The sequence below is a fragment of the Mobula birostris genome, chromosome 8 (genome assembly GCF_030028105.1).
Source record: "Mobula birostris isolate sMobBir1 chromosome 8, sMobBir1.hap1, whole genome shotgun sequence".
Classification (NCBI taxonomy): Eukaryota; Metazoa; Chordata; class Chondrichthyes; order Myliobatiformes; family Myliobatidae; genus Mobula; species Mobula birostris.
Genome location: NC_092377.1, coordinates 135601867 through 135625560, shown reverse-complemented (window position 1 = coordinate 135625560; position 23694 = coordinate 135601867). Strand labels below are relative to the sequence as shown.

Genomic DNA, 23694 nt, shown 5'->3' with positions numbered 1-23694 from the left:
CTTTATTCCCGGAGCGTAGGAGAATGCGGGGAGATTTCATAGATGTATACGAAATTATGAGGGGTGCAGAGAGGGAAAATGCAAGCAAGCTTTTTCTTCTGAGCTCCGGTGAGTCTAGAACTTGAGGTCATAGGTTAAATGTGAAAGGTGAAATATTTAAGGAGAACACGAGGGGAATCTCTTCCCTCAGAGGATGGTGAGGGTGTGGAGTGAGCTGCCAGTCAAAGTGGTAGATGTGGGTTCGATTGCAACATTTAAGAGAAATTTAGATAAATATATGCATGGGAAGGTGTAGACACCCTATGGTCCAGGTGCAGGTCAATGGAGCATAGGCAGAATAATACAGACAAAATAGGACAGAGACCTATTTCTGTGCTTTATGACTCTAAGAGCTGCTCAAGGAGCAATGGGAAACTAACCTGCCCTTCTCTAATGCCCAGTGAGGGTAAAAATGTTTCCCCTTCCTCAGATATCCACACCCACTGAGCAAAAAAACCCAGCAACGATATTATATCAAATCAGAAAATGCTGGAATCACTCACTGGGTCAGGTAGATCTGTGGAAAGAGGGAGTCTACATTTTAGGTGAAAGGCCCTCTGTCAGACTGAAGAAGGTTAGTGTTAAGTTGCAGAGTGGGTGGGAAAGGAATGGGAGACTCTTGGGCAAGACAACACCCAGTTTGTCATGGTGATAAGTGAGCTTACTGACGAGTTAAAGAGGGCTGTTAGAGACACAACACATGGAAAGTACAACTAGTGAATGTGGAGGGATTGATCAGGTCAGACTACCAGTGGACAGAACATTTCTATCAATTATCTTCAATCCCCTTTGCCTTCTATCAATGATAACTCTTCTGAAGAGCTTAATTGATCATAAATTAACACATTTATTTTTGAAAGAATGATCTACATCTTGAAAGACTATCCAATTTTACAACTTACTTTATTTTAGGAAATTCCACTTGCTTTCTTTTATCTTGTTACTCTTTCCAGGGAACTTCTAGTTAAAATAATACCATGCTGAGAATGACACCTTTGCCATAACACTGGGTTACCGTTTTCTGATTCCAGCCACTACACTGACACTTCTGAGCTTGAAGTACACCATTGGTTATTTCACAAAAGGGAGATCAAAGGGAAACCGCACACATCTATTTTTTTTAAATTTCAAACAGGCAATAAAAGGGTTTCAAGATCATCTACATTTCAGACATTTAGCTAGTAATATATTCTACCAAAACACATGTACAAACAGATTTACAACAAGGACTGTACAATTTGTAAATGAAAAATACAGCAGGAGCCAGCTCAAGGTGAGGATAACCATCTCCCCAGCTACTCCTCACAGATCTACACACCCTGGCTGTCCTCTTAGATACCTCGGGGGCTTCTCACACAACACACACAATTCACAAGCGCAGGGAAAGATAAATTGAAAAGTCTAGATGAATTTGACCAAAATACACCTTCATAATTCTACACAGAGTTAACCAGAGATGGGGAAGACAACGGAAGTAATTTTCTAGGGAAATCTTTCACGCACATGACAAACAGGTTCACGTGATGTACCAGCAAATCCAGTCCTTTCAAACCTCCCCCTCAGACCTGGATCCCTGCCAGATACTAATGTGGTAGATTTCCAAGGACTTGATATATTCACACTCACACTGATGTCCTGCAGACCAAGTTGGAAGTCCGGCAGCATCTCAAATTTAATGGACTGAACTCATCCCAAAGACTGGGACAGGTACAGTGTGTTAAATAATGCCATTGTGATAACATCCAGTGGAACATCTAGTTCTTCAAATGCCACAGGACAGTCAATTTCCTTGGTTTGCTCTCATCAATGTTCCCCCAACTACTATTTAGGAGCAGGAGTGGCGGCGAGAAATGCAATTTGATATCAGATCATTGCAGTCTGGAGCTGATCAGGGCAACAAGCCCCCTTCCTCCCTCCAAGGACCCTTAAACATCATCCACAGTAATGGGCCCCTGACCCGGCACCCACATCTGCCGATTTTGGGCCAAAGTGGTTAATATAGAATCAATGAATGAATGTTTCCTGAAGGAGATGGACCCGAAAAGTTCTTCTCTTCCCCAGATGACTCAAGATCTCTTCTTCGGGGCAAAAGAACCTACCATTTATGCAAGATCCCACAGCAAACCAGGAAGAATGGAAGATTTCTCCAGTTCTGACTGCAACAGTTATCACATGTCACTGGCTTCCTAGTTATTCAGGACTTATGTGAGGGAGCGATTGCTCTGGGATCTAGCAGCAGAATTTATTGTGCAGGTTCCAGTGACATAGCAGCTTTTCCTCCTTCAGTCGCACAACCTGAAAACAAAGGCAATAACTTCAAGAACTCCAAAAGGTAACGTGAAAAGATATTTTGGAACTGTTACCCACATTCCCCAAGCAGTTTATTTTTGTAATCTGAAAAGTTTACAACACTCATGGCAATTATACCCCCAATCATGCCTGTACCAGTCAATATAGATTTGGCGAATGTGATCCCAAATTTCAGCTCCTAGACCCCGAGACTTTGAGTACGCTTCCAACAACTTTAATGAAGGATTCTGAATCCTCCACCATACCCGAGGTCCACAGGATCTATGTCCCATCACTGGCAAAGGGGGAGAACATATCTCCACAGACAAACAAAACATTTTATTTTATTTCATCAGCATAAACCAATGCTAAGTAATGCCATTTCCCCAACAGCAGAGGGAGATAGAGAGAGTAAAAGCAGTAGGACCCCACTCCTACTGAGACTGGGTGAGTCTAGGACTAGAGCTCATGGGGTAAGGGTGAAAGGGGAAATGTTTCAGGAGAACACGAGAGAGAACTTCTTCACTGAAAGGATGGTAAGACTGTGGAACCAGCTGCCAGTGGAAGTGACGTATGCAGGTTTGATTTCAACATTTAAGAGAAATTTGGATAAGCGCATGTATGGCATGCATATGGAAGGCTATGGTCCAGGTGCAGGTCGATGGTACTAAAGTAGAATAATAGTTTGGCACGGACTAGATGGGCTGAGTGGCCTCTTTCTGTGCAGTAGTGCTCTATAACTCCATGACGCAGCCTCAGCAGACATTACTAGGGTTAAAAGGGAGGAACCTGCAGCAATTCCCACACAGCTGATATCTATAGTGAACAGCCATATTCAGTAGAAGCTCTCCCAACTGCTATAGATAAGAACAAGTACGTTGGCATGTGTTGAGCCAAAGCTCTCAGAACAATGAAAGACAACTGCTACGGTTCCACATGGCCATGATGTACTGAACAGTGGTGTTGCAAGTCCAGTAGAGCACTGAGAAACTGCAGCAAACAGGCAGCTAATAAATGCATTTCCCCAGTACTGAGGGAAGGACCAGTGGTAGAAACTCAGAAATTAGATTGCTGGGGGTTTCGGGGGGGGAGAATGTGTAAAATAACTAAAGAGAAAGAAAAAAAATAGAGACATGGAAAGGCAGATCAATTGGACTCCATTGTAAAATGGTTTGAAAGATGTTAGCCGCTGGGATATGAATGATACAACTATACAAAGAAGTAAGAAAGAGCAAGAGTGAAACCTCATAGCTAAGCCATTCCCCAGCCCTTACCTGCCCTTCTTCCTCAAAGTCACAGGCTCACCTTTAACAGACAGCTTACTGAACTCTGCCTCCAGCTCAGCATCCAGCAGGTCATAACTGGGAGACACAGGAAGTGGTCCGGCTGGCACATCTGGGAGGCCAGGAATTTTCTCCGGTGTGGTTTCCAAGAGAGCGTTCAATTCATCTTCCAACTCACTCATGTTAACACCTCCTTGGCCAGAATGAAAGAAGACAACATTAGCATAAGATCTACCCTTCAAGATTCCCCAGAAACTAACAAGATCCAACATACACAAGTTTATTGAACCTGGTGAAGTACTGATGGCTGGCAACTATGCTAATTGTTCTGTAGCCTTTGGATAAACTGTTTGCTTCCCCCTAATCAGAGAAAACCTTGATAGGTTTCCTCTTCAGGGACCCAGTGCCTTTAAGAAGTATCACCAGATTGGGTAAAAAATGAAGCCAGAAAGCTTAGGTCAAACATGTTTTACACCCCTTGCAGCAGCACTTTTGGTGCAACACACAAAGAGGAGGGGAAGGCTGGGGGCAAGGGATGAGCAAGTCAATGCTTCAAACCCAATCAGTATCACAGAAACCTCTGCCATTTTAATGGCTCATCTCTGTTCATTATGATTTGTAGTTGCCTGAAGGTAGAAAAGGTGACCCAGGACATGTGGAACTGGCAGTCACGGAGCCAACATTTCAGGGAGGATGGGGAAAAAAAAACCCAGCCTACCAACAGATAGTTAATAAACAGGAAGAATCAATTTAAGGTATTTCTGAATCATTGCTCTGGAATGATTAGTGAAGAGAAAGATTGTGTTTCTGTCTGAACAGTTAGTTGTACAGCTCAACAAACAGAAGTCAACATCAGGAAACCTCACCTATTTCGGCAACGTTTTCACCAGCCAGAGTCCAGTTGACATTATCCTGTGTTTCACAGAACTAAAAAAAACAAAGAAAAAACAACTATTAAATAATTTCATGCACAATGACAGTTCAACTGTCTCTGGACAATGCCCAAATGATAGCCAGTCATCAAGTCAAAATAAAACCAGACCCAGTGAGACAATACCAAATGCTCATATTCACATATTCATATTTTCTTAAAGCCATTCAACCCATTTACCCTCAGAGAATACCAACCCTGCTTCCCCAACATATTTTGTCGATCAAAGGCAGAAATGTCCAGAGTCATACAGAAATAAGCCTTTTGTTCAATCCCATCAACAACTAGACAGCAGCCCTCACTACTCGTCACAGCTTAAGATGTGGGAGAAAGCCAGAACAGCAGATGAAACCCACAAAGTTTGAGGGAGACACTGTAAATTCTACACGGACTTCCAGAGATCAGGATCAAACCCGGGTCACAGGATGGAGATGTGGCAGCTACAGTAATGTCATAATGAGAACCCATTACTTCTGGTCAACGCTGTAATGGAATTGCTGGTTGCATTGGAACGTCCAACGTCTGTACTTCCCTCTGCATCTGGATCCTCAACTTCCTCATAGGCAGATCTCAATCGTTAACAGGATCTCCTTCTCACTGACCACCAACAAATTTGCACCTCAGTGATGTGTTCCCAACCCCCTGCTCTACCCTTGACACACACATCTGAATTGTGGCCAAGCACAGCTCCAATGCCATCTCCAAGTTCAACAGTGTCACCACTGCTGGATGAATCACATGTGGTGATGAGCCAACTCACCAGAGCAACATAGATCACGTGGTTGAGTGGTGCTGCAAAAACAGTCTCTCGTTGCTCAACATCAGCAAAACTATAGAGCTTATTGCTGACTTTAGGAAGAGGAAGGCAGGTGAACAAATGCCAGTCTACATCGGAGAATCAGCAGCTTTAAATTCCTGAGTGTTAATCTACTGCATTACGTCCTAGGCCCAACACATGGAGGCAGTATTAGGGAAAATGCACTGATGTCTTTACCTTCTTTGGAGGTTCAGGAAGTTTGGCCTATCATTGAAAACTCTGACTAACTTCTACAGATGTACAAAGCATCCTGGCTGGTTGCATCATGGTCCAATAGGATAATCCAAAAACATAGGTATGTAAGAAGCTGCAGGGAGCAGAGCAAACAGCCGTTTGGTGTTTTGAGCAGTGGCCAATCAGCGATCGGAAGTGTAAGAAGATGTAGCTCACTCAGGTTTGCCGATTAAGTACGTAAGGCACCGATTCGCGCCAGCTTGGTATTCTAAGCAGCTGCCAATCAGTGATCAGAAACAACTGGCAAAAACAAATAAAACAGAGACAAGTGAAGCTGGTATTGCTGGAGTGGACAGTGTTAGAGAGATTATCTGAAGGTTTAGCTCTTCAAAACTTCAGCGTGGAGAGACTTGAGTGAGAGAAGGCGGGAAAGCTGCAGGTAGATTTTTTTTCGCATCAGCTTATTCATTGTTTCCTTCTTTATATTTGCAGTTAGACCAGAAGGGATGTCACATGATTGTTGAATGCTCCTCTTGTATGAGGGAAGGCAGGGAGCCCTTGCAAGCGGAGCAAATGCTACACCTGTCCCGACACCTACTCCGTCACTACCACTCAGGGCCCCAAACAGTCCTTCCAGGTGAGGCGATACTTCATGTGAGTCTGTTGGGGTCGTACACTGTGTCCGGTGCTCCTGGTGTGGCCTCCTGTATTTTGGTGAGACACGACGTAGATTGGGAGACCACTTTGCCGAGCACCTACACTCTGTCCACCAGAAGAAGTGAGATCTCCCAGCGGCCGCCTATTTTATTCCACTTCCCATTCCCATTCCGATATGTCAATCCATGGCCTCTTCTACTGTCACACGAGGCCACACTCAGGTTGGAGGAACAGCACCTTATATTCTGTCTGGGCACACTCCAATCTGATGGTATGAACATCGATTTCTCAAACCTGGTAATCCACCACCCCACCTCCCTTCCGTACCACTCCCCGTCCCCCTTTTCCCTCTCTCACCTCATCTCCTTGCTTGCCCCTCTGGTGCTTCTCCCCCCTTCTCCAGCGCTGTTCCGCTTTCACCAGTCAACTTCCCAGCTCTTTACTTCATTCCTCTCCCTCCAGGTTTCACCTATCACCTTGTGGTTCTCTCTCCCCTCCCCCCACCTATAAAATCTACTCCTTATCTTTTTTTCTCCAGTCCTCCCGAAGGGTCTCGGCCCGAAACATTGACTATACTTTTTTCCATAGATGCTGCCTGGCCTGCTGAGTTCCTCCAGCATTTTTTTGTGTGTTGCTTGGATTTCCAGCACCTGCAGATATTCTCGTTTGACATTTAAGTCATTCTTAGCAACACATGAGGTAACGGAGGATTGGAGGGTAGCCAATGTTGTTCCACTGTTTAAGAAAGGCTCTAAAAATAAACCAGCAATTTATAGACCGGCGAGCCTGACATCAGTAGTGGGAAAAGATATTCCAAAGGACCAGATATACGAGTACTTGGACAGACAAAGATTGATTAAGGATACTCAGCATGGCTTGGTGCTTGGTAGGTCATGTCTAACCAATATTATAGAGTTTTTTGAAGATGTTACAGAAAATGGATGAAGGCAAGGCAGTGGTTGATGTCTACATGGACTTTAGCAAGTATTTGTCAAGGTCCCACATGGGAGGTTGGTCAAAAAGGTGCAGTTGCTTGGCATTCATGATGAGGTAGTAACTTGGTTTCAACGTTGGTTTTGTGGGAGAAGCCAGAGTGGTAGTAGATGGTGGTCTCTCTGATTGGAGGCCTGTGACTAGTGGAGCGCCGCAGGGATTGGTACTGGATCCATTGTTGTTTGTCTTCTATATCAATGATCTGGATGATGATGTGGTTAACTGGATCAGCAAATTTGCAGATGACACCAAGATTGAGAGTGTAGTGGACAGTGAGGAAAACTGTCAATACCTGCGGCGGTGTCTGGGCCAACTGGAAAAGTGGGCTAAAATGGCAGATGGAACCTACTTCAGACAAATGTGAGAAGTTGCACTTCAGCAGAACCAACCAAGGTGAGTTTTACACAGTGAGGGGTGTGGTAGAATTAGAGAATCTGGGAATACATTGAAAGTGGTGGTACAGGTAGATATGTCATTGAGTTTCAACTCTGAGTGGATGGACCTTCAGATTATCTGCTGATTTACAATTCTAATGTACTGCTTTCACAGACTGTGCTATTGTTCTTTTATCCCATAGGTCCCAGGAATCCACCCACTTTATTGAATGAAAATGCAGCAGAAGGGTTTAGGTCACAATAATGTCCTGTGTTTTCAGGCTGCTTGACCACCTGCAGTGTCTGAACATGACACAGACACTACCCCATTTCCCAGTTCACCCATAGACAGAAGCAAAACGTCTGGAACAGTAGAGATATTGTCACGATGCAACAATGTCTTTTGTTGAAACAAAGTGAGAATATAAAAAAAACGAACAGCAGATAGTAATTTATATTTGTTACATCATTTTACAAGCTCAACATAATTACAAGCAGATTTTCTAGTGCAAAGGCTTACTGAATGAGTTCCAACCCAGGACAGAGAGCTGGCCCACAAACGAAGCCCTCCAGATGTATAAGATACAGATTAAACCATGCGATTAGAAGATGATAAATATCATTGGTGGTGCTTTATGTGTGAGTTTGTTTAGTGATAGAGTCCAAAGTTACGCCTCTATAGTAAAGTGGCCATTCAGTAGTCAGTTTAAAATGACCATGAACACTAGTATCTTTGGCACAAGGCTCAACTTTCTCTCCTTGTTGCTTGTAAAATTGGAAGCAAAATGCTCATACGACCATCCACCACCTGCTCCCATGACTGAGGTATTAGAGTGGGTTCAAGTATTGTCACATCCTGGGCCAAAGGACCTGTACTATGCTGTAATGTCCCACATCCTTTCTCCTCACTAAATCCTAACTGGGTTAAAATGCAGACCAACTGCACTATCTTCTTTACCAAGACTGAAAACATCTGATCTCATTCAGGGTTACCTTGTTCTATAGTCGACAATGATGCTTCTGAGAAAACCCTAATGAACAAAAAAAAACTGCTGGACATACTCAGTGGGCCAGGCAGCATCAAAGGGTTAACTAGTTTAGAGTAGGTCTTAGATACTCATCATCATCAATATCTGCCGTGTCATATGACTTAGGTGATCACAGTCTTGGTACCATGATTGTTCTTGGCAAATTTTTCTACAGAAGTAGTTTGCCATTGCCTTCTTCTGGACAAAAGACTTTACAAGACGAGTGACCCCAGCCATTATCAATAGACTTCAGAGATTGCCTGCCTGCATAATCAGGACTTGCGGGTATGTACCAGCTGGTCATATGACCATCCACCACATGCTCCCATAGCTTAGATATTAGAGTAGGTTAAAAGATCCTGTACTATGCTGTAATGTTTTATGTGGAAGGAAATGGGCAGTTCACATTCTTAAAGGACCTGTATTATGCTGTCACCTCTAGGAAGAAGTACAGTCGACGTTTCGGGCCGAGACCCAGTCTTGACGTAGGGTCTTGGCCCGAAACGTCGATTGTACCTCTTCCTAGAGATGCTGCCTGGCCTGCTGCGTTCACCAGCAACTTTGATGTGTGTTACTTGAATTTCCAGCATCTGCAGAATTCCTCGTGTGTACTATGTTGTAGTTTTATGTGGGAGGAAATGGCCAGTTGACAATTTAGATTGAGACCTTTCATCTGGATTTGTCCATTTTTCCATTGCCAGGGCATCAAAGGGTATGGGGTGAAAGCAGGGGAGTGGGGATGACTGGAAAAAATGGATTAGCCCATGATAGAATGGTGGAACAGACTCGATGGGCCGAATGGCCTGTTTCTGCTCCTAAATCTTATGGTCTTATTTCCATTCACAGATGCTGCCTGATTTTCTGAGTCCCTTGAGCTATTTGCTTTTTTCTCTATCTGCAGTTTCCTGCGTCTCCAAACCTAATGAAAGATTTGTCAGATCTCAGCCCCTTTTGGCTTGTTCTTCCAGTCAGATTCAGAAGGGAAAGTATGAGGCCACTCACCTGTTCAATCTGATCCATCAGGTTCTCAACTTTCTCTACATTCACATCTTTCATTGACTGCCTCAAAGCTCCGAGCCCCGCCTGATAAGCTTCAACAACCTGGCAATTTGCACAAGAAGTAATAAATTACCTCAGCAGTGAAAGACAAAACAACCCTGCCGCAATCCAATATTCACGAGTAATTACTCATTGTAACTGAAAGCTGAGACAATTACTGCCTTCCCATTATCCTTTCACGGTAGATTGCACCACCAGAGGGAGATAAGAAATAACAGAAAACTATCATTACCTTTACATCAGTCTGGGAAGAGTGGATGCGATTGAGGATAGTCTGAATCATATCAAGTTTTGCGTGGATATCCTCCAGCCATTTATCTGTTCTCTTCCGCAATTTTAGAGATTTCAGCGCCTTAAGTGGAAAGAAAACACCTAAGCGCGTGCAGTAACTTCATTATTGACGGAGAAACACACCCCCTCTCCCCCACCTCCTCAGGTTACTCCAAACACCAGCATCTCTTATCTTGGCTTTGAGGTTCAACATCCTGCCCTCTGCATTTGAACACAGGTCACCTGATAAAGCTATTACAGAGAGGGGGGAGAGGGCACAACACAACCCATGCATGATTTAACCTGACATGCTGCTCCGGTTTCCAATTCCCACCCACCTAAGACAGCTGGAGCTGCACCAGACTCAGTTAAGATGGAACTGCAAACAAAAGCGAGCAAGACCACCAGGAGCACTGGAACCCACTGCAGGCTGTTCTTACAACTGCATTAAGACGCTGGGTGGAGCAGCAAAGCAACTTTAATGGCAGAACTGACTGAAGAGAGAAACACTCACCAAATTCTTTTTACCAGCCTTTAAATGCTTCCTTGCATCCTCCTTGTAACTGGAAAAATAAATATTTTTGAACAAACAGCTACTTCACTGGCTTATTTATTTAAGCAAAATCAAAGCTTTCTTTCCTTTATTCTCTTGCAGGAAGGGAGCAGAGTAGGGAGATGAACCCTGTAGCTGTCAAGGGACAGGAGGCACTGAGCAAAGGCTCAGTCCATCTTGGTGGGAAAGGCACAATTCATCTGAGCTCTCACTCTGGCCTTCATTTTGGAAACATCAGCTGGCAAATGCAAGAAAAGAAAATCTGTTTGTCTGCAACTATAAGTATAATACTGGAGATGATTGGTCCTTTCTGAAAACGTAACTTAGAAAACTGATGAAAAAGCCTGAAACCACTTCCTTCTCTATAACTCCTCACCACCAGTATCAGTTTATGAAGATATTACAGTATTAGTTTATGAAGATATTATCACTGCCAATTTAAATAAGAATTTCTGGCTGCAATCTGAAGCAGAGGCTGAAACAGTTTGGATCCTTCATTACAGAACCTATTTCCCTCAGCAGAAGGAAGTGGGCAGAATTGTGGAACCATGCATGATGAGGGACATTGAGGCTCCAGTCAGGAAAAACAAGGATGTATCAGGTAGGGGCAGCTGAGATCAAATAATAAACACAAGGAAATCTGCAGATGCTGAAAATCTTGAGTAGCACATTCAAAATGCTGGAGGAACTCACGAGGTCAGGCTGCGTCTAAGGAGGGAAACATAAAGTTGACATTTCGGGCTGAGACCCTTCATCAGGACTAGCAAGGAAGGGGACAGAAGCCAGAATAAAACAGTAAGGAGAGGAGGAGGAGGAGTACAAGCTCGCAGGTGGGTGGGGAAGGGGATGGAGTAAGAAGCTGGAGCTGATCGCTGGAAGAGTTAAAGGGTTGAAAAAGAAGGAATCTAACAGGAGCGGACAATGAAAGAAAGGGAAGGATGAGTGGAACCAAGGGGAGGTGATGGGCGCATGAGGAAACAAGGAGACAGAGGGTAATAAGAATGGGGAATGGAAAAAGAGAAGGGGGGAGAGTGTGTAATAACCAGAAGCTAAAGAAATTAATGTTCATGCCATCAGGCTTGAGGCTACCCAGACAGAATATGAGGTGATGCTTCTCCAACCTGACTTTGGCCTCATCATGGCAGTAGAGGAGGCCATGGAGAGACATATCAGAATGGAAAGTTGAATTGAAATGGGTATCTATTGGGAGATCCTGCCTTTTACAGCAGACAGACCCATCCAGCCACAGTCCTCACCTCATCTCACCTATCACCTTCCAATTTGTACTCTTTCCTCTCTCCCCACTTTTTTTTCTGGCTTCTGCCCCCTTCCTTTCCAGTCCTGATGAAAGGATTTTGGCCCAAAACGTTGACTGTACCTGACTTGCTGAGTTCCTCCAGCATTTTATGCAGGATCAAACGAATTCTTTTAGGATTAGCAGTTGTTAACGTGACACTATTACAGCTCGGGGAGTTCCGGAGTTTGAAGTTTAATTCCGGTGCTGCTCTGTAAGGACTCTCTGTACATCCTTCCCGTGGAATGGATGGGCGTTCTGCAGGTCCTCCAGTTTCCTCCAAGACGAACCAAGTAGTTTAATTGGTCATTGTAAATTGTGCCATGTTCAGGTTAGGGTTAATCGTGCTTGTCAGGGGTTGCTGGGGTGGCGTGGCTCCAAAGGCCAAAGGGCCTACACCCAGCTGTATCGCTAAATATAATGTAAAGCACGTAAGAATACACCTAGGGAAATCAAGAGAGCAAAAATGTGGCATGAGGTGCCCTTGGCAGAAAAGGTAAAGGAGAATTCTTTGAGATGTTTTAATTATAGAGTAACTACGGAGAGAATAGGTTTCCGTAAGGATCAGTGGAGCCATGGGTGATAGGCGAAGTTTAAATGATTATTTCTCACTTCTGTTTATCATGGAGAAGGTCATTGAAGCTGGGAAATTATGGAAAGAGCACAGTGATGTCATGACACATATCAACATTATGAAAGAGATGGTGATCTAGAGGTGCATAATGGTGGATAAATCCCTGGGGTTTGACCAGGTACTTTCCAGGACACTGTGGGACGCAAAGGAAGAAATTGCTGGGGTATGGCAGATATCCTGTATCTTTCTTAGCCACAGGTGAAATACCAAGGGACAAGAGGACGTAGGAGCGTGGCTAACGTTGTGTTTGATTTAAGGCCTGCAAGGTCAGGCCAGGGAACTACAGGCTGGTAAACTTAACACCAGAGTTGGACAGCTAGTGGAGAGGATTCTGAGAACAGGATATACCTACAATGATAAAGGCAAGGTAATTAGGGAGAGTTAGCACAATTTTGAGTGTGGAAAATCTTGTCTCACAAATTTGATACAGTTTTGTTTGAAGAGGTGACCAAGCAGATTGACAGGGCGAGGCAGCCGATGTTGTCCATCTGGACCTTAGCAAGACTTTTTGACAAGTCCCACACTGGTACACTGGTCTGGAAGGTTAAATCACATAGGATCCATGGTGAGCTAACCAATTGGCCCTGTGGTAGGAGTCAGAGGGTGGAAGTGGAAGACTGTTTTTCAGACTGGTGGCCTGTGACCAGTGATCTGGCACAGGGATTGGTGCTGGGTCTCTTATTTGTCTCCGTATTAACAGTTTGGTCGAGAATGTAGGCGGCATCCTCATTAGCTAGTTGCAAATGACACCAAAATTGGCGGCATAGTGGACAGTGAAGAAGATTGTCTAAGGTTACAACAGGATCTAAATTAATGAGGAAAGTGGGAAAAGAAACAGCAGATTGAATTTAACTCAGGCATGTGTGAAAAGGTGCACTTTGGGAAGTTCAACTAGGGCAGGACTTATATAGAGTGAATGACAGGGCCCTGTGACATGTTGTAGAACAAAGACCTAGGGAAGTACATAATTCCCTGAAAGTGGTGACACAAGTAGTCAAGGTGGTGAAGAAAGCATATGGCACACTTGACTTCATCCAGTGAGGCAATGAGTACAAGAGTTGGGATGTCCTGTTACAGTGGTACAAAATATTGGTTAGATTAGATTTCTGTGTAGTTCTGGTCACCAGACCATAGGAAGAATATGGGTTAATCGAGAGAGGAGCAATAAAGATTCATAAGAATGTTATCAGGACTGGAGGACTAAAGTTATGAGGAGAGACTGAACAGGCTGGGACTGTTTTTCCTGGATCAAAGGAGCCTGCAGTGTGACCATATAGATTTTTTATAAAATCATGACATATAGAGATAAGGCAAATTAAGAAGGGACTTAGACAGTTAGAGGGATCATGAGAAGGTCTTGGCAAGCAGGATTAAGGAAAACTCTAATTCTACACATATGTGAAAAAACAGGAGGATGACTAGAATGAGGGTAGGATCGATCAAGGATAAAAGAGGAAACTTGCCTAGAGTTGAGGAGGAGGTCCTTAACGAATGCTTTGCTTCAGTATTCATCAGTGAGAGGTACCTCGACAAATGTGAGACCAGTGTAGAACATGCTGGCATTAAGAAAGAGAATGTGCTGGAACAGGCTAATAGGTTGATGTTAAGAAAAAGGATCTGCTGGAACTTCTGAAAAACATTAGGATAGATAAGTCCCCTTATCCTTATAACTCTCAAAGATGTGCAAGTCAATCCTGAAGCACTGGAGCACCAATGGCTGAGTGGAGACTGAAAGATGTATATAAATATGTTACCAGAATTTTTAGAGGGCAGAGGTTTGAGGTGAAAGTGTAAAGTTTAAAAGAGATGTACAAGTCTCATTTTCATTTACAGAGTGGTGCACATCTGGCAGGAGAGCTGACAAAAGCAGATAAGAGAGCAACATTTAAAAGACATTTAGACAGACATGTGAACAAGAAGTGAATGGACACAGACCATAAGCGGGCATACAGAATTAGATTGGCATTGTGATTGGCACAGACATAATGGACTGAAGGCCTTTTCCTGTGTTCCACTGTTCTATACAACATGTTAATTTTGAGTTTGCACTGTGCCCAAAATACAGCTCTAGATTGAAAAAATAAGAACTTTGACTAAGCAGCGCTGCAAAAGTGATGGTTTTGTTTTTTTTCCGTCATACCTTTCAGCCTCCTGGGAAAGTGTTTCTGCTTTCTGTGATAACATCTTCTCACAATTCACCAAGTGGTACACCCCAATGTCAACCTCAGTTACTGCCAAAACTTTGCTGCTGGCAGGGTGGGTGAACTTCACTATCTGCGTGACATATGAAAGAGATGCACTGAGTTTGAGCCATCACAACCAATCCCAGCAAATCCATTTTAATCAGCAAACTGAGAGTAGCTGATGAAGCACAACTACCTTATCACCATCAAGTTCAACGACCGTGACTTTCTTTTCTTTCTGGAGCTGCAGCAGACACACACAGAAGGTCTTCTCGTCCTCGCACACAGTCTGGCACACTTGCTGCAGTGTTGAGAAAGCTGCCACGGGATGTGATTTGTCCAGGAAATCATGGCAAAGTTTTAAGACGTCAGCCGCCTTTTCCTAGAGAAAGGGTACAGTGCAAAATAATGAAGGTTCGTTTATAGTGACTGGAGGTGGGAGGTGACAGGAGGAAAGAAGAGGTGATAAACATAGTAAAAATCACTAACTGTGCACATTAAATTAAAGGAGGCATTATGTGGAGAAAGGCTAATGAAAACAACTCTACAGGAAGGCCACCACTGACAGCAGCCTGGGTCTTGGAGTATAAACTTGTATAGGTGAATACCCCTTTCTTTAATGACACCAGCTCGGGCTACACACTGCAGTGCCGGAGCTTTCACTGTTGAATTTGTTACCACAGGAAAATCTCTAGGCTGGGGATATCTGTGCAGCCAAATATAGGGAGGGGGAGGCCTGCTTCCGTCACATCCAACAGGAGGGAGTGGACAATCGCAGTGGTCTGTGTACACGTGAAGCAGTCCTACCAGTCCACCCTCACTGACCCTGCCAGGGTGCAGCCCCACCTCTTTTTTTTAGATTATGAAGACACGCAGTCCTCTTTTATTGTCATTGAGGATGCATGCATTAAGAAATGATACAATATTTCCTCCGGTGTGATATCACAAAACACAGGACAGACCAAGACTGAAAAAACTGACAAAACCACATAATTGTAACATATAGTTACAACAGTGCAACAATACCATAACTTGATTAAGAAGTCCATGAGCACAGTAAAAATTCAAACTCTCTCAAATATCCCACATCTCACGCAGACGGGAGAAGAAACAACTCTCCCTGCCATGCCGACCACAGTCCGACTCTGAGTCATCCGAAAACTTCGAGCTCTGATCAGCTCTCCGACACCGAGTACTGAGCGCCATCTCTGTCCGAACGATTCGACCTCAATCTCGGTCGCCAACAGCAGGCAAAGCTGGGGATTTTGAGGCCTACCCTCCGGAAGACTCCCGACCATACAGTAACAACAGCAGCGAATGAGCATTTCAGAAATTTCTCCAGATGTTCCTCTGTGCTTTCACGTCCATTCTCCATCAAATCAGAATTGTCCACGGCCCCTATTTAACAGATACGATATCATTTTTCATCGGAGGGCTGCGCACGCACACGGTGCACTGTGCTCTCTCCTCCCGCCTCTTGCACTGTTCACACCACCCCCCCCCAATCAACAGCCTCTGCACACCGCTTCAGTGCGTCAATACGCACCAAGCTATGCTGTGAGATGATGACTTCAGGTGATTCATCGCTGTGGGAGTGTCGGCCTAGGGCTGAACTTCAAACTGCGCAGCAGTGAGCATAGCGGTTACGGGAGTTTGTAATGATCTTGCGTAGTAACAATTGCTCTGACATGCCTATTCCTCAGAATCCACCCTCAGTGTTGGGAGCTATCAGTGTGTTTTCTCCACCCACGAATATTCCTTGCAGCACAACACAGGTTGGAGAAGAGCTGAGGTCCTGTCAAGACAACCCTATGATTTCAGTATGAGGAAGGGGTGAACCCATGCAAGTATCTGGCTCAGATGGTGTTACCTAGCCAAGCACTGAAGACCCGTGTTAATCAACTGGCTGGAGTGTTTTCTGACATCTTTAACATCTCGCTTCAGCAGTCTACTGTACCCACTTTTTTATTATTTCTGTTTTTGCACTTTTTTTATTTTATTTAATATACTTACATTTATTTATTTGATTTATTTATTATGTACTGCTGCTGCTACGTTAACAAATTTCACAACATGTGCCGGTGATATTTAACCTGATTCTGCTTCAAATATGCTTCAATCATATCAGAAGCCCAAGAAAAATGTGGTAACCTGCCCCAATAACTATTGTCCAGTCTCACTTACATCCATTATGATGAAGTGCTTTGGGAGGTTGGTCATGAAACATATCAACTCCATCCTCAGGTGTGACTCGACATTGCTCCAATTTGCCTATCGTCACAATAGGTCAATTCACAATTAGCTCTTCACTCAGCCCTTGAACGTTCCGATAGTGAAGATGCATACATTAGGATGCTCTTCATTGATTACAGCTCTGCATTCAACACCATCATCCCATCAAAACTAATCAATAAACTCCATGACCTAGGCCTTGAGAGCTCCTTGTGTAACTGGTGGTGATATAGGAGGGAGACTGAAAATCTCCTGGAAGCGCCCGACCACAGTCCGACTCTGAGTCGTCCGAAAACTTCGAGCCTCCGACACCGAGCACCATCTCTGCCGAGTGCTTCGACCCCAGCCCCAGCCACAGGCAAAGCCGAAGATTTGGGGCCTACCCTCCTGAGATTCTCGATCGCACAGTAGCAATGGCAGTGGACCGGGCATTTCAGAGATTTCTCCAGATGTTCCTCCGTGCTTCTCACGTCTGCCTCCATCAAATCAGAATTGTGCACAGCCCCCTATTTAACAAATACGATATCATTTCACTGGAGAGGCCACGCGCACTGCGTCGCGCTGCCATCTTCTCCTCCTGCCATATGCCCTAGGTCTCACACCATCAGGTTCAGTAACAGTTATTACCCTTCAACCATCAGACTCCTGAAACAGGGTGGACAACTTCAGTCACCTCAACACTGAACGGATTCCACAACCTATGGACTCACTTTCAAGGTCTCTATGTTCTCAACAGTCATTTATTTAATTTTAACATATTTGCATAGTTTGTCTTCTTTTGCGCATCGGTTGCTTGTCTATCTTTGTGTGCAGATTTTTATTGACTACACTGTGTTTCTGTATATCTACTGTGAATGCCCGTGAGAAAATGAATCTCAGGATAATATATGGTGACGTATACACACTTCGATGAAAAATTTACTTTGATCTTTGAAAGAGTTTAGAGGGCTAGGTAGCTGCCACAGAGTAGGTCGTCAAAGATTGTAATACTTGATTTGCTTCCTATGCCATGAGCTCGTGAGAGTAGGGATAGGATTGGTCTGATGAATGTGTGGCTGATGGAATGGTGCAAGTGAAAGGGCTTTAGTTTCCTGGGTCAATGGGACTGGTCCTGAGGAAGACGGGGCAAATCTGTACAAGTGGTACAGGGTACACCTTGACCAGAGTGGGACCAACATCTTTGTGGGGAGGTTTAAGAAGAATTGACAGGGGAAGTGGGCTCAAGTAGATGTTCAAATGGAGCACGACAAAGGTTTTCCCCTCTGTCGCAGGAAAGCAGCAACCATCATCATGAATCCCCACCACCCAGGTCCTGCTCGCTTCTCACTGCTGCCATCAGGAAGAAGGTACAGGAGCCTCAGGTCTCACACCACCAGGTTCAGGAACTGTTATTACCTCTCAACCATCAGGCTCTTGTACCAAAGGGGATAACTTTGCTCAACCTCACTTGCTCCATCATTGAAATATTCCCACAACCAATGGACTCAATCATCTCATCTCTCGATATTTATTGCTTATTAATTATTTCCTTTTTTCTATTTGCACAGTTGGTTGCCTTCTGCAGTCTGGATGAACGTCCTAGTTGAATGGTCTCTTATTGATTCTGTTATGTTTGTTATTCTATAAATTTATTGGGTATGCCCACAAAAAGATGAATATCAGGTGACATATATATCAGGTGAATATCATATACGGTGACATATATGTATTTCAATAATAAATTTACTATGGACTTTGATGTAGACTGCTTGCATTAAATTTCAATGAAGTAGTTGAACTCAATGTTTTGTCTAACAAGTGATCTACAATACCGCCTAACAGAGGGTCTACAATACTACCAAGGGAGCTATAGTTGGAGGAGGGGCAGGATTAGTAACTCAGTATCCGGGGGGGTGCAGTAGGGTAGAGAATCTTTAGGTGAGGTGGGGGGCAGGAAGTAAGAGGGGAGGAGGTATTATACTGTTACTCAAGGACTGTAGTACTTCAGTGAAGATAGACAGTTACTTCTGTGACTGGATGCTTGGTACCAGTAGAGTCAAATAGGGATTGGTGCTGGGACCCTTGGTATTTGTAACACATGTGAATGATTTTGATGTGCCTGCAGGTGATATGATCACCAAATTTACCAGAGGCACTAAGATTGGTGGAGTTGTTGTCAGTGGGGAGGTGGTCTTAGTTTACAGGCTGCTACTGATGTGTGAGTGAAATGGGGTAAGAAATGGCAGATGGAGTTTAAGTGATGTGATAAGTAGTTTATTGTCATGTGCACAAGTACAATGAGGTACAGTACAACAAATGCTTGCAGTAGCATCACACACATGTCGGTACAGACAACTCACAGAGCATAAATTGTACACAACTTAATACAGAAAATTATACAGCAGTCAAGAAAAAAACTTTGCAAAAGGAAGGCCCAGCAAACAATCAGAGATGTCCATGGTAGTGCAAGGGGTGGTCCATACTGTTCCATTACTGAGGTTGGGTTAGGGCTGTGTATTCCTGTCATTCTTACAAGTTAACAGATATAACAAGAGAGTACAAGTTCCACTCTTTCTACTGAAGAATACATTTAATTCTCTCACCTTTATTCGGTCAATAACAATAAACGATTCATCAGGTGAAACAGTACTGTTTCCCAGGAAAGAGGACAGCGTCCACTTTAAGGGCTTGATCAGGAACAGCCCCACGCCCCATGCCAGCCAGCCAGCATCAACACTTGCCACTAAGCTCGACTCCTTCTGAATCAGCCCTCGTCTTAGCAGGGAGAGAAATCAGACAGAAGTTAGAAAACCACCCAGAGTGGGTGGACTGGGCAGAACATTTATTGGCTACGTGCTGGGGTGGGTGAATGGACAGCAACAGTGTGAACGTAAAGGCAGGACCAAGGGGGCAGGGTCAATCTTGGAGCTATTAGACAGGATTTTGCAGAGGCCAATTGGAAGGGCTGTTGATAGGTAAAAGGATATCAGGGCAGCACGTTCCTGTCGGGATGAAGGCCAAGGTTGGTAAGTTAAGGGAACGTTGGTTGACAAGAGGTGTCAGGGAAAAGGAGCATAAATCAGATTTAGATATCTGCACAGTCTATGAACCCTGAACACTACCTCATTGCTCCTTTTATATTTTGCGCTATTATACTTTATACTTCATACTTTATTGTTGCCAAACAATTGGTACTAGAACGTACAATCATCATTTTGTAATTTACAGTAATTTTATGTCTTTGCACTATACCTCAGCTGCAAAACAACAAATTTAACATCAAGTAAGTTAGTGAAAATAAACATGCTTCTGATTTAGCTTGGAGCAAGCAAATCTCTCCATGACTATAAGAAGTGTAGGTGTACGTCGACAGAATGCAGTGCTGGGCTGAGAAACGTCAGATGGGAGATCAAGCCAGAAAAGTGTGAAGCGATTCACCTTGGAAGGTCGAATTTGAAGGCAGACAACAGGGCTAACAGTAGGATTCTTGGCAGTGTGAAGGAATGGAGGGATCTTGGGGGATGGGAGGGGGGTCCAGGTCCATAGACACCACACAAATTGATGGATTGTTAAGAAGGCATATGGTACTTTGGCCTTTATTAGTTTAAGAGTTGTGAGCTAATATAAAACCCTGGAAGTACTGTGTTCAGTTCTGGTCACCTCATTATAGGAAGGATGTGGAAGCTGTAGAGAGAGTGCAGAGGAGATATATGAAGATCCTGCCTGGATTAGAGAGCATGTTTAATGAAGAAAGGTTAAGAGAGCTGGGACTTTTCTCTTGCAGAGGAGGATGAGAGGTGACTTAATAGAGGTGTTCAGGATGATAAGAGGCACAGATTGTGGAAATAGCTGGAGACTTTTTCCAAGGGTGGAAATGGTGAATAAGAGGATACATAATATTAACATGATTGTTGGAAGGTATGGGGAGATGTCAGAGGGAAGTGTTTTGTTTTTTTACACAGAGAGTGGTGTGTGTGTGGAACACCTTGTCAGGGATAGTGGTAGAGACAGATAAATTATGTACATATAAGAAAATTTTAGATAGGTACAAGGATGATAGAAAAATGGAGGGCTTTGCAGGAGAGAAGGATTAGATTGATTGGCACATCATAGGCCAAAGGGCTGTACTGGACTGTAATGTTCTATGTTTTATTCATTTAAAAGGGAAATCAAGAGGGTAAAACAAGATGGATCTGGGAGGGTTACTCTGCAGATTCTAGATATAAAAGAAAAAGGGTGGCTAGGGAGAGATAAGGTCCCCCTAAAAATCCAGCACAACTGTCTGTATGTGCAGCCACAAGCCATGGGTGCAATTTTGAAAATATCTGATTTTTCTCATCTGTTTTATTGTGGAGATAATGGACACGAAGGAATTGAGGCAGGGGAGGGAGGGGATGGGGGGGCAAGGGAGACGGGATCGGGGAGGGGGGGCGGGGGAGGGACGGAACCTGCGGGGGAGACGGTACCCAGGTGGTAGGGAGAGAGGCAAGGGAGACGGGATCCGGGGGGCGGGGGTGAGGGGACCCGGGTGGTGGGAGCGGGTGGAGAGGGGACCCGGGATCCGGGGGCGGGGGTGAGGGGACCCGGGTGGCGGGGAGACGGTGGGACCCGGGCGGCGGGGGTGAGGGGACCCGGGTGGTGGGAGCGGGTGGAGAGGGGACCCGGGATCCGGGGGCGGGGGAGACGGGACCTGGGTGGCGGGGAGACGCCGGGACCCGGGGGGGGGGTCAGGGAGACAGGACCCGGGGGGAGAGGGGACCCGGGTGGTGGGAGCGGGGGAGAGGGGACCCGGGATCCGGGGGGCGGGGGTGAGGGGACCCGGGATCTGGGGGCGGGGGTAAGGGGACCCGGGATCCGGGGGGCGGGGGAGACGGGACCTGGGTGGCGGGGAGACGCTAGGACCCGGGGGGCGGGGGTGAGGGGACCCGGGTGGCGGGGAGACGCCGGTACCCGGGGGGATCAGGGAGAGGGGACCCGGAATCCGGAGGGCGGGGGAGACGGGACCTGGGTGGCGGGGAGACGCCGGGACCCGGGGGGGGTTCAGGGAGACAGGACCCGGGGGGAGAGGGGACCCGGGATCCGGGGGGCGGGGGTGAGGGGACCCGGGTGGTGGGAGCGGGTGGAGAGGGGACCCGGGATCCGGGGGCGGGGGAGACGGGACCTGGGTGGCGGGGAGACGCCGGGACCCGGGGGGGGGGTCAGGGAGACAGGACCCGGGGGGAGAGGGGACCCGGGTGGTGGGAGCGGGGGAGAGGGGACCCGGGATCCGGGGGGCGGGGGTGAGGGGACCCGGGATCTGGGGGCGGGGCTAAGGGGACCCGGGATCCGGGGGGCGGGGGAGACGGGACCTGGGTGGCGGGGAGACGCTAGGACCCGGGGGGCGGGGGTGAGGGGACCCGGGTGGCGGGGAGACGCCGGTACCCGGGGGGATCAGGGAGAGGGGACCCGGAATCCGGAGGGCGGGGGAGACGGGACCTGGGTGGCGGGGAGACGCCGGGACCCGGGGGGGGGTTCAGGGAGACAGGACCCGGGGGGAGAGGGGACCCGGGATCCGGGGGGCGGGGGTGAGGGGACCCGGGTGGTGGGAGCGGGGGAGAGGGGACCCGGGTGGCGGGGGTGAGGGGACCCGGGATCCGGGGGCGGGGGTGAGGGGATCCGGGGGGCGGGGTAGAGGGGACCCGGGGGGCGGGGTAGAGGGGACCCGGGATCCGGGGGCGGGGGTGAGGGGATCCGGGGGGCGGGGGTGAGGGGATCCGGGGGGCGGGGTAGAGGGGACCCGGGGGGCGGGGTAGAGGGGACCCGGGATCCGGGGGCGGGGGTGAGGGGATCCGGGGGGCGGGGGTGAGGGGACCCGGGTGGTGGGAGCGGGGGAGAGGGGACCCGGGTGGCGGGGGTGAGGGGACCCGGGATCCGGGGGCGGGGGAGACGGGACCTGGGTGGCGGGGAGACGCCGGGACCCGGGGGGGATCAGGGAGAGGGGACCCGGGATCCGGAGGGCGGGGGAGACGGGACCTGGGTGGTGGGAGCGGGGACCCGGGAGCCGGGGGAGCGGGGGTGAGGGGACCCGGGTGGTGGGAGCGGGGGAGAGGGGACCCGGGTGGCGGGGGTGAGGGGACCCGGGATCCGGGGGGCGGGGGAGACGGGACCTGGGTGGCGGGGAGACGCCGGGACCCGGGGGGATCAGGGAGAGGGGACCCGGGATCCGGAGGGCGGGGGAGACGGGACCTGGGTGGTGGGAGCGGGGACCCGGGAGCCGGGGGAGCGGGGGTGAGGGGACCCGGGTGGTGGGAATTTGTGTATTGCGGCTGGTGTTAAGGAATTGACCCGAGCCGACCTGACCCTGGGTCGGGCGTGTTACGGAGCGCCGCCTCCGTCACCTGGTCATGTCTTGCACCACAGTGTCAAGGCCGAGAGGTGATGAGCCCTTCCGCTGGAACCAGACCTCAAGCTCCCGCAGGGTGAAGCCGATCCGGCCCCGCCGGCGCGATGCTTCCAGTATCAGCGCCGTCCAGAAGGCGAGTTTACTGTCCCAGTCCGAGCAGTTCACCTCGCGGTTCTGCTTGAAGGCTGAGAAGAGGAAGGCCATGCGCTCGTCGTCGCCCCAATCCGGGCATATCTCTTCCATCGATGGCTCTGTCATCGCGCCGCATCGAGCGATAATTGAGACCGAGGCTTGGCTGCTTCGACCAGGCCTTCCCTGTCGATCAAAGTCGACTCTAGTCTGGACCAATCAGTAACGCCGGGCTCTCAGCCAATCAGCGTACAAAGGGCGGGGCTTGGCTTCTGCCCCCGGGTTCGCTCCACGAACTCGGGACAATCTCGGTCCCGGTTACTCAAACTGGAGCCAGACACGGATTCTGCGCAGAGATGGAACGAGAACACCATTTCAGAAGCCTCCCTTCCTG

The 23694-nt window shown here is 47.2% G+C and overlaps 2 protein-coding genes across 3 annotated transcripts; both read right to left on the bottom strand.

Moving 5' to 3' along the window:
- Window positions 1-866: 866 nt before the first annotated feature.
- On the bottom strand, window positions 867-23526 carry chmp7 (charged multivesicular body protein 7). Of its 2 annotated transcripts, none has more exons than XM_072266351.1 (10): window positions 23167-23526; window positions 19393-19564; window positions 14775-14960; window positions 14536-14669; window positions 10429-10477; window positions 9877-9996; window positions 9588-9686; window positions 4478-4538; window positions 3634-3804; window positions 867-2334 (listed from the first exon to the last, which is right to left on the bottom strand). In XM_072266351.1, the coding sequence occupies exons 1-10, from the start codon at window positions 23427-23429 to the stop codon at window positions 2282-2284; spliced, it is 1308 nt and encodes a 435-aa protein (XP_072122452.1). In that variant the 5' UTR covers window positions 23430-23526; the 3' UTR covers window positions 867-2281. The 2 variants fall into 2 exon arrangements, with proteins under 2 accessions (XP_072122452.1, XP_072122453.1); XM_072266352.1 differs by having other exon boundaries at window positions 3634-3801.
- Window positions 19575-22097, bottom strand: LOC140201972 (uncharacterized; the record flags this gene model as incomplete). Its single annotated transcript, XM_072266840.1, has 1 exon — window positions 19575-22097. A coding segment is annotated over one exon (1047 nt), but the record flags the coding sequence as incomplete, so codon positions are not given.
- Window positions 23527-23694: the final 168 nt, after the last annotated feature.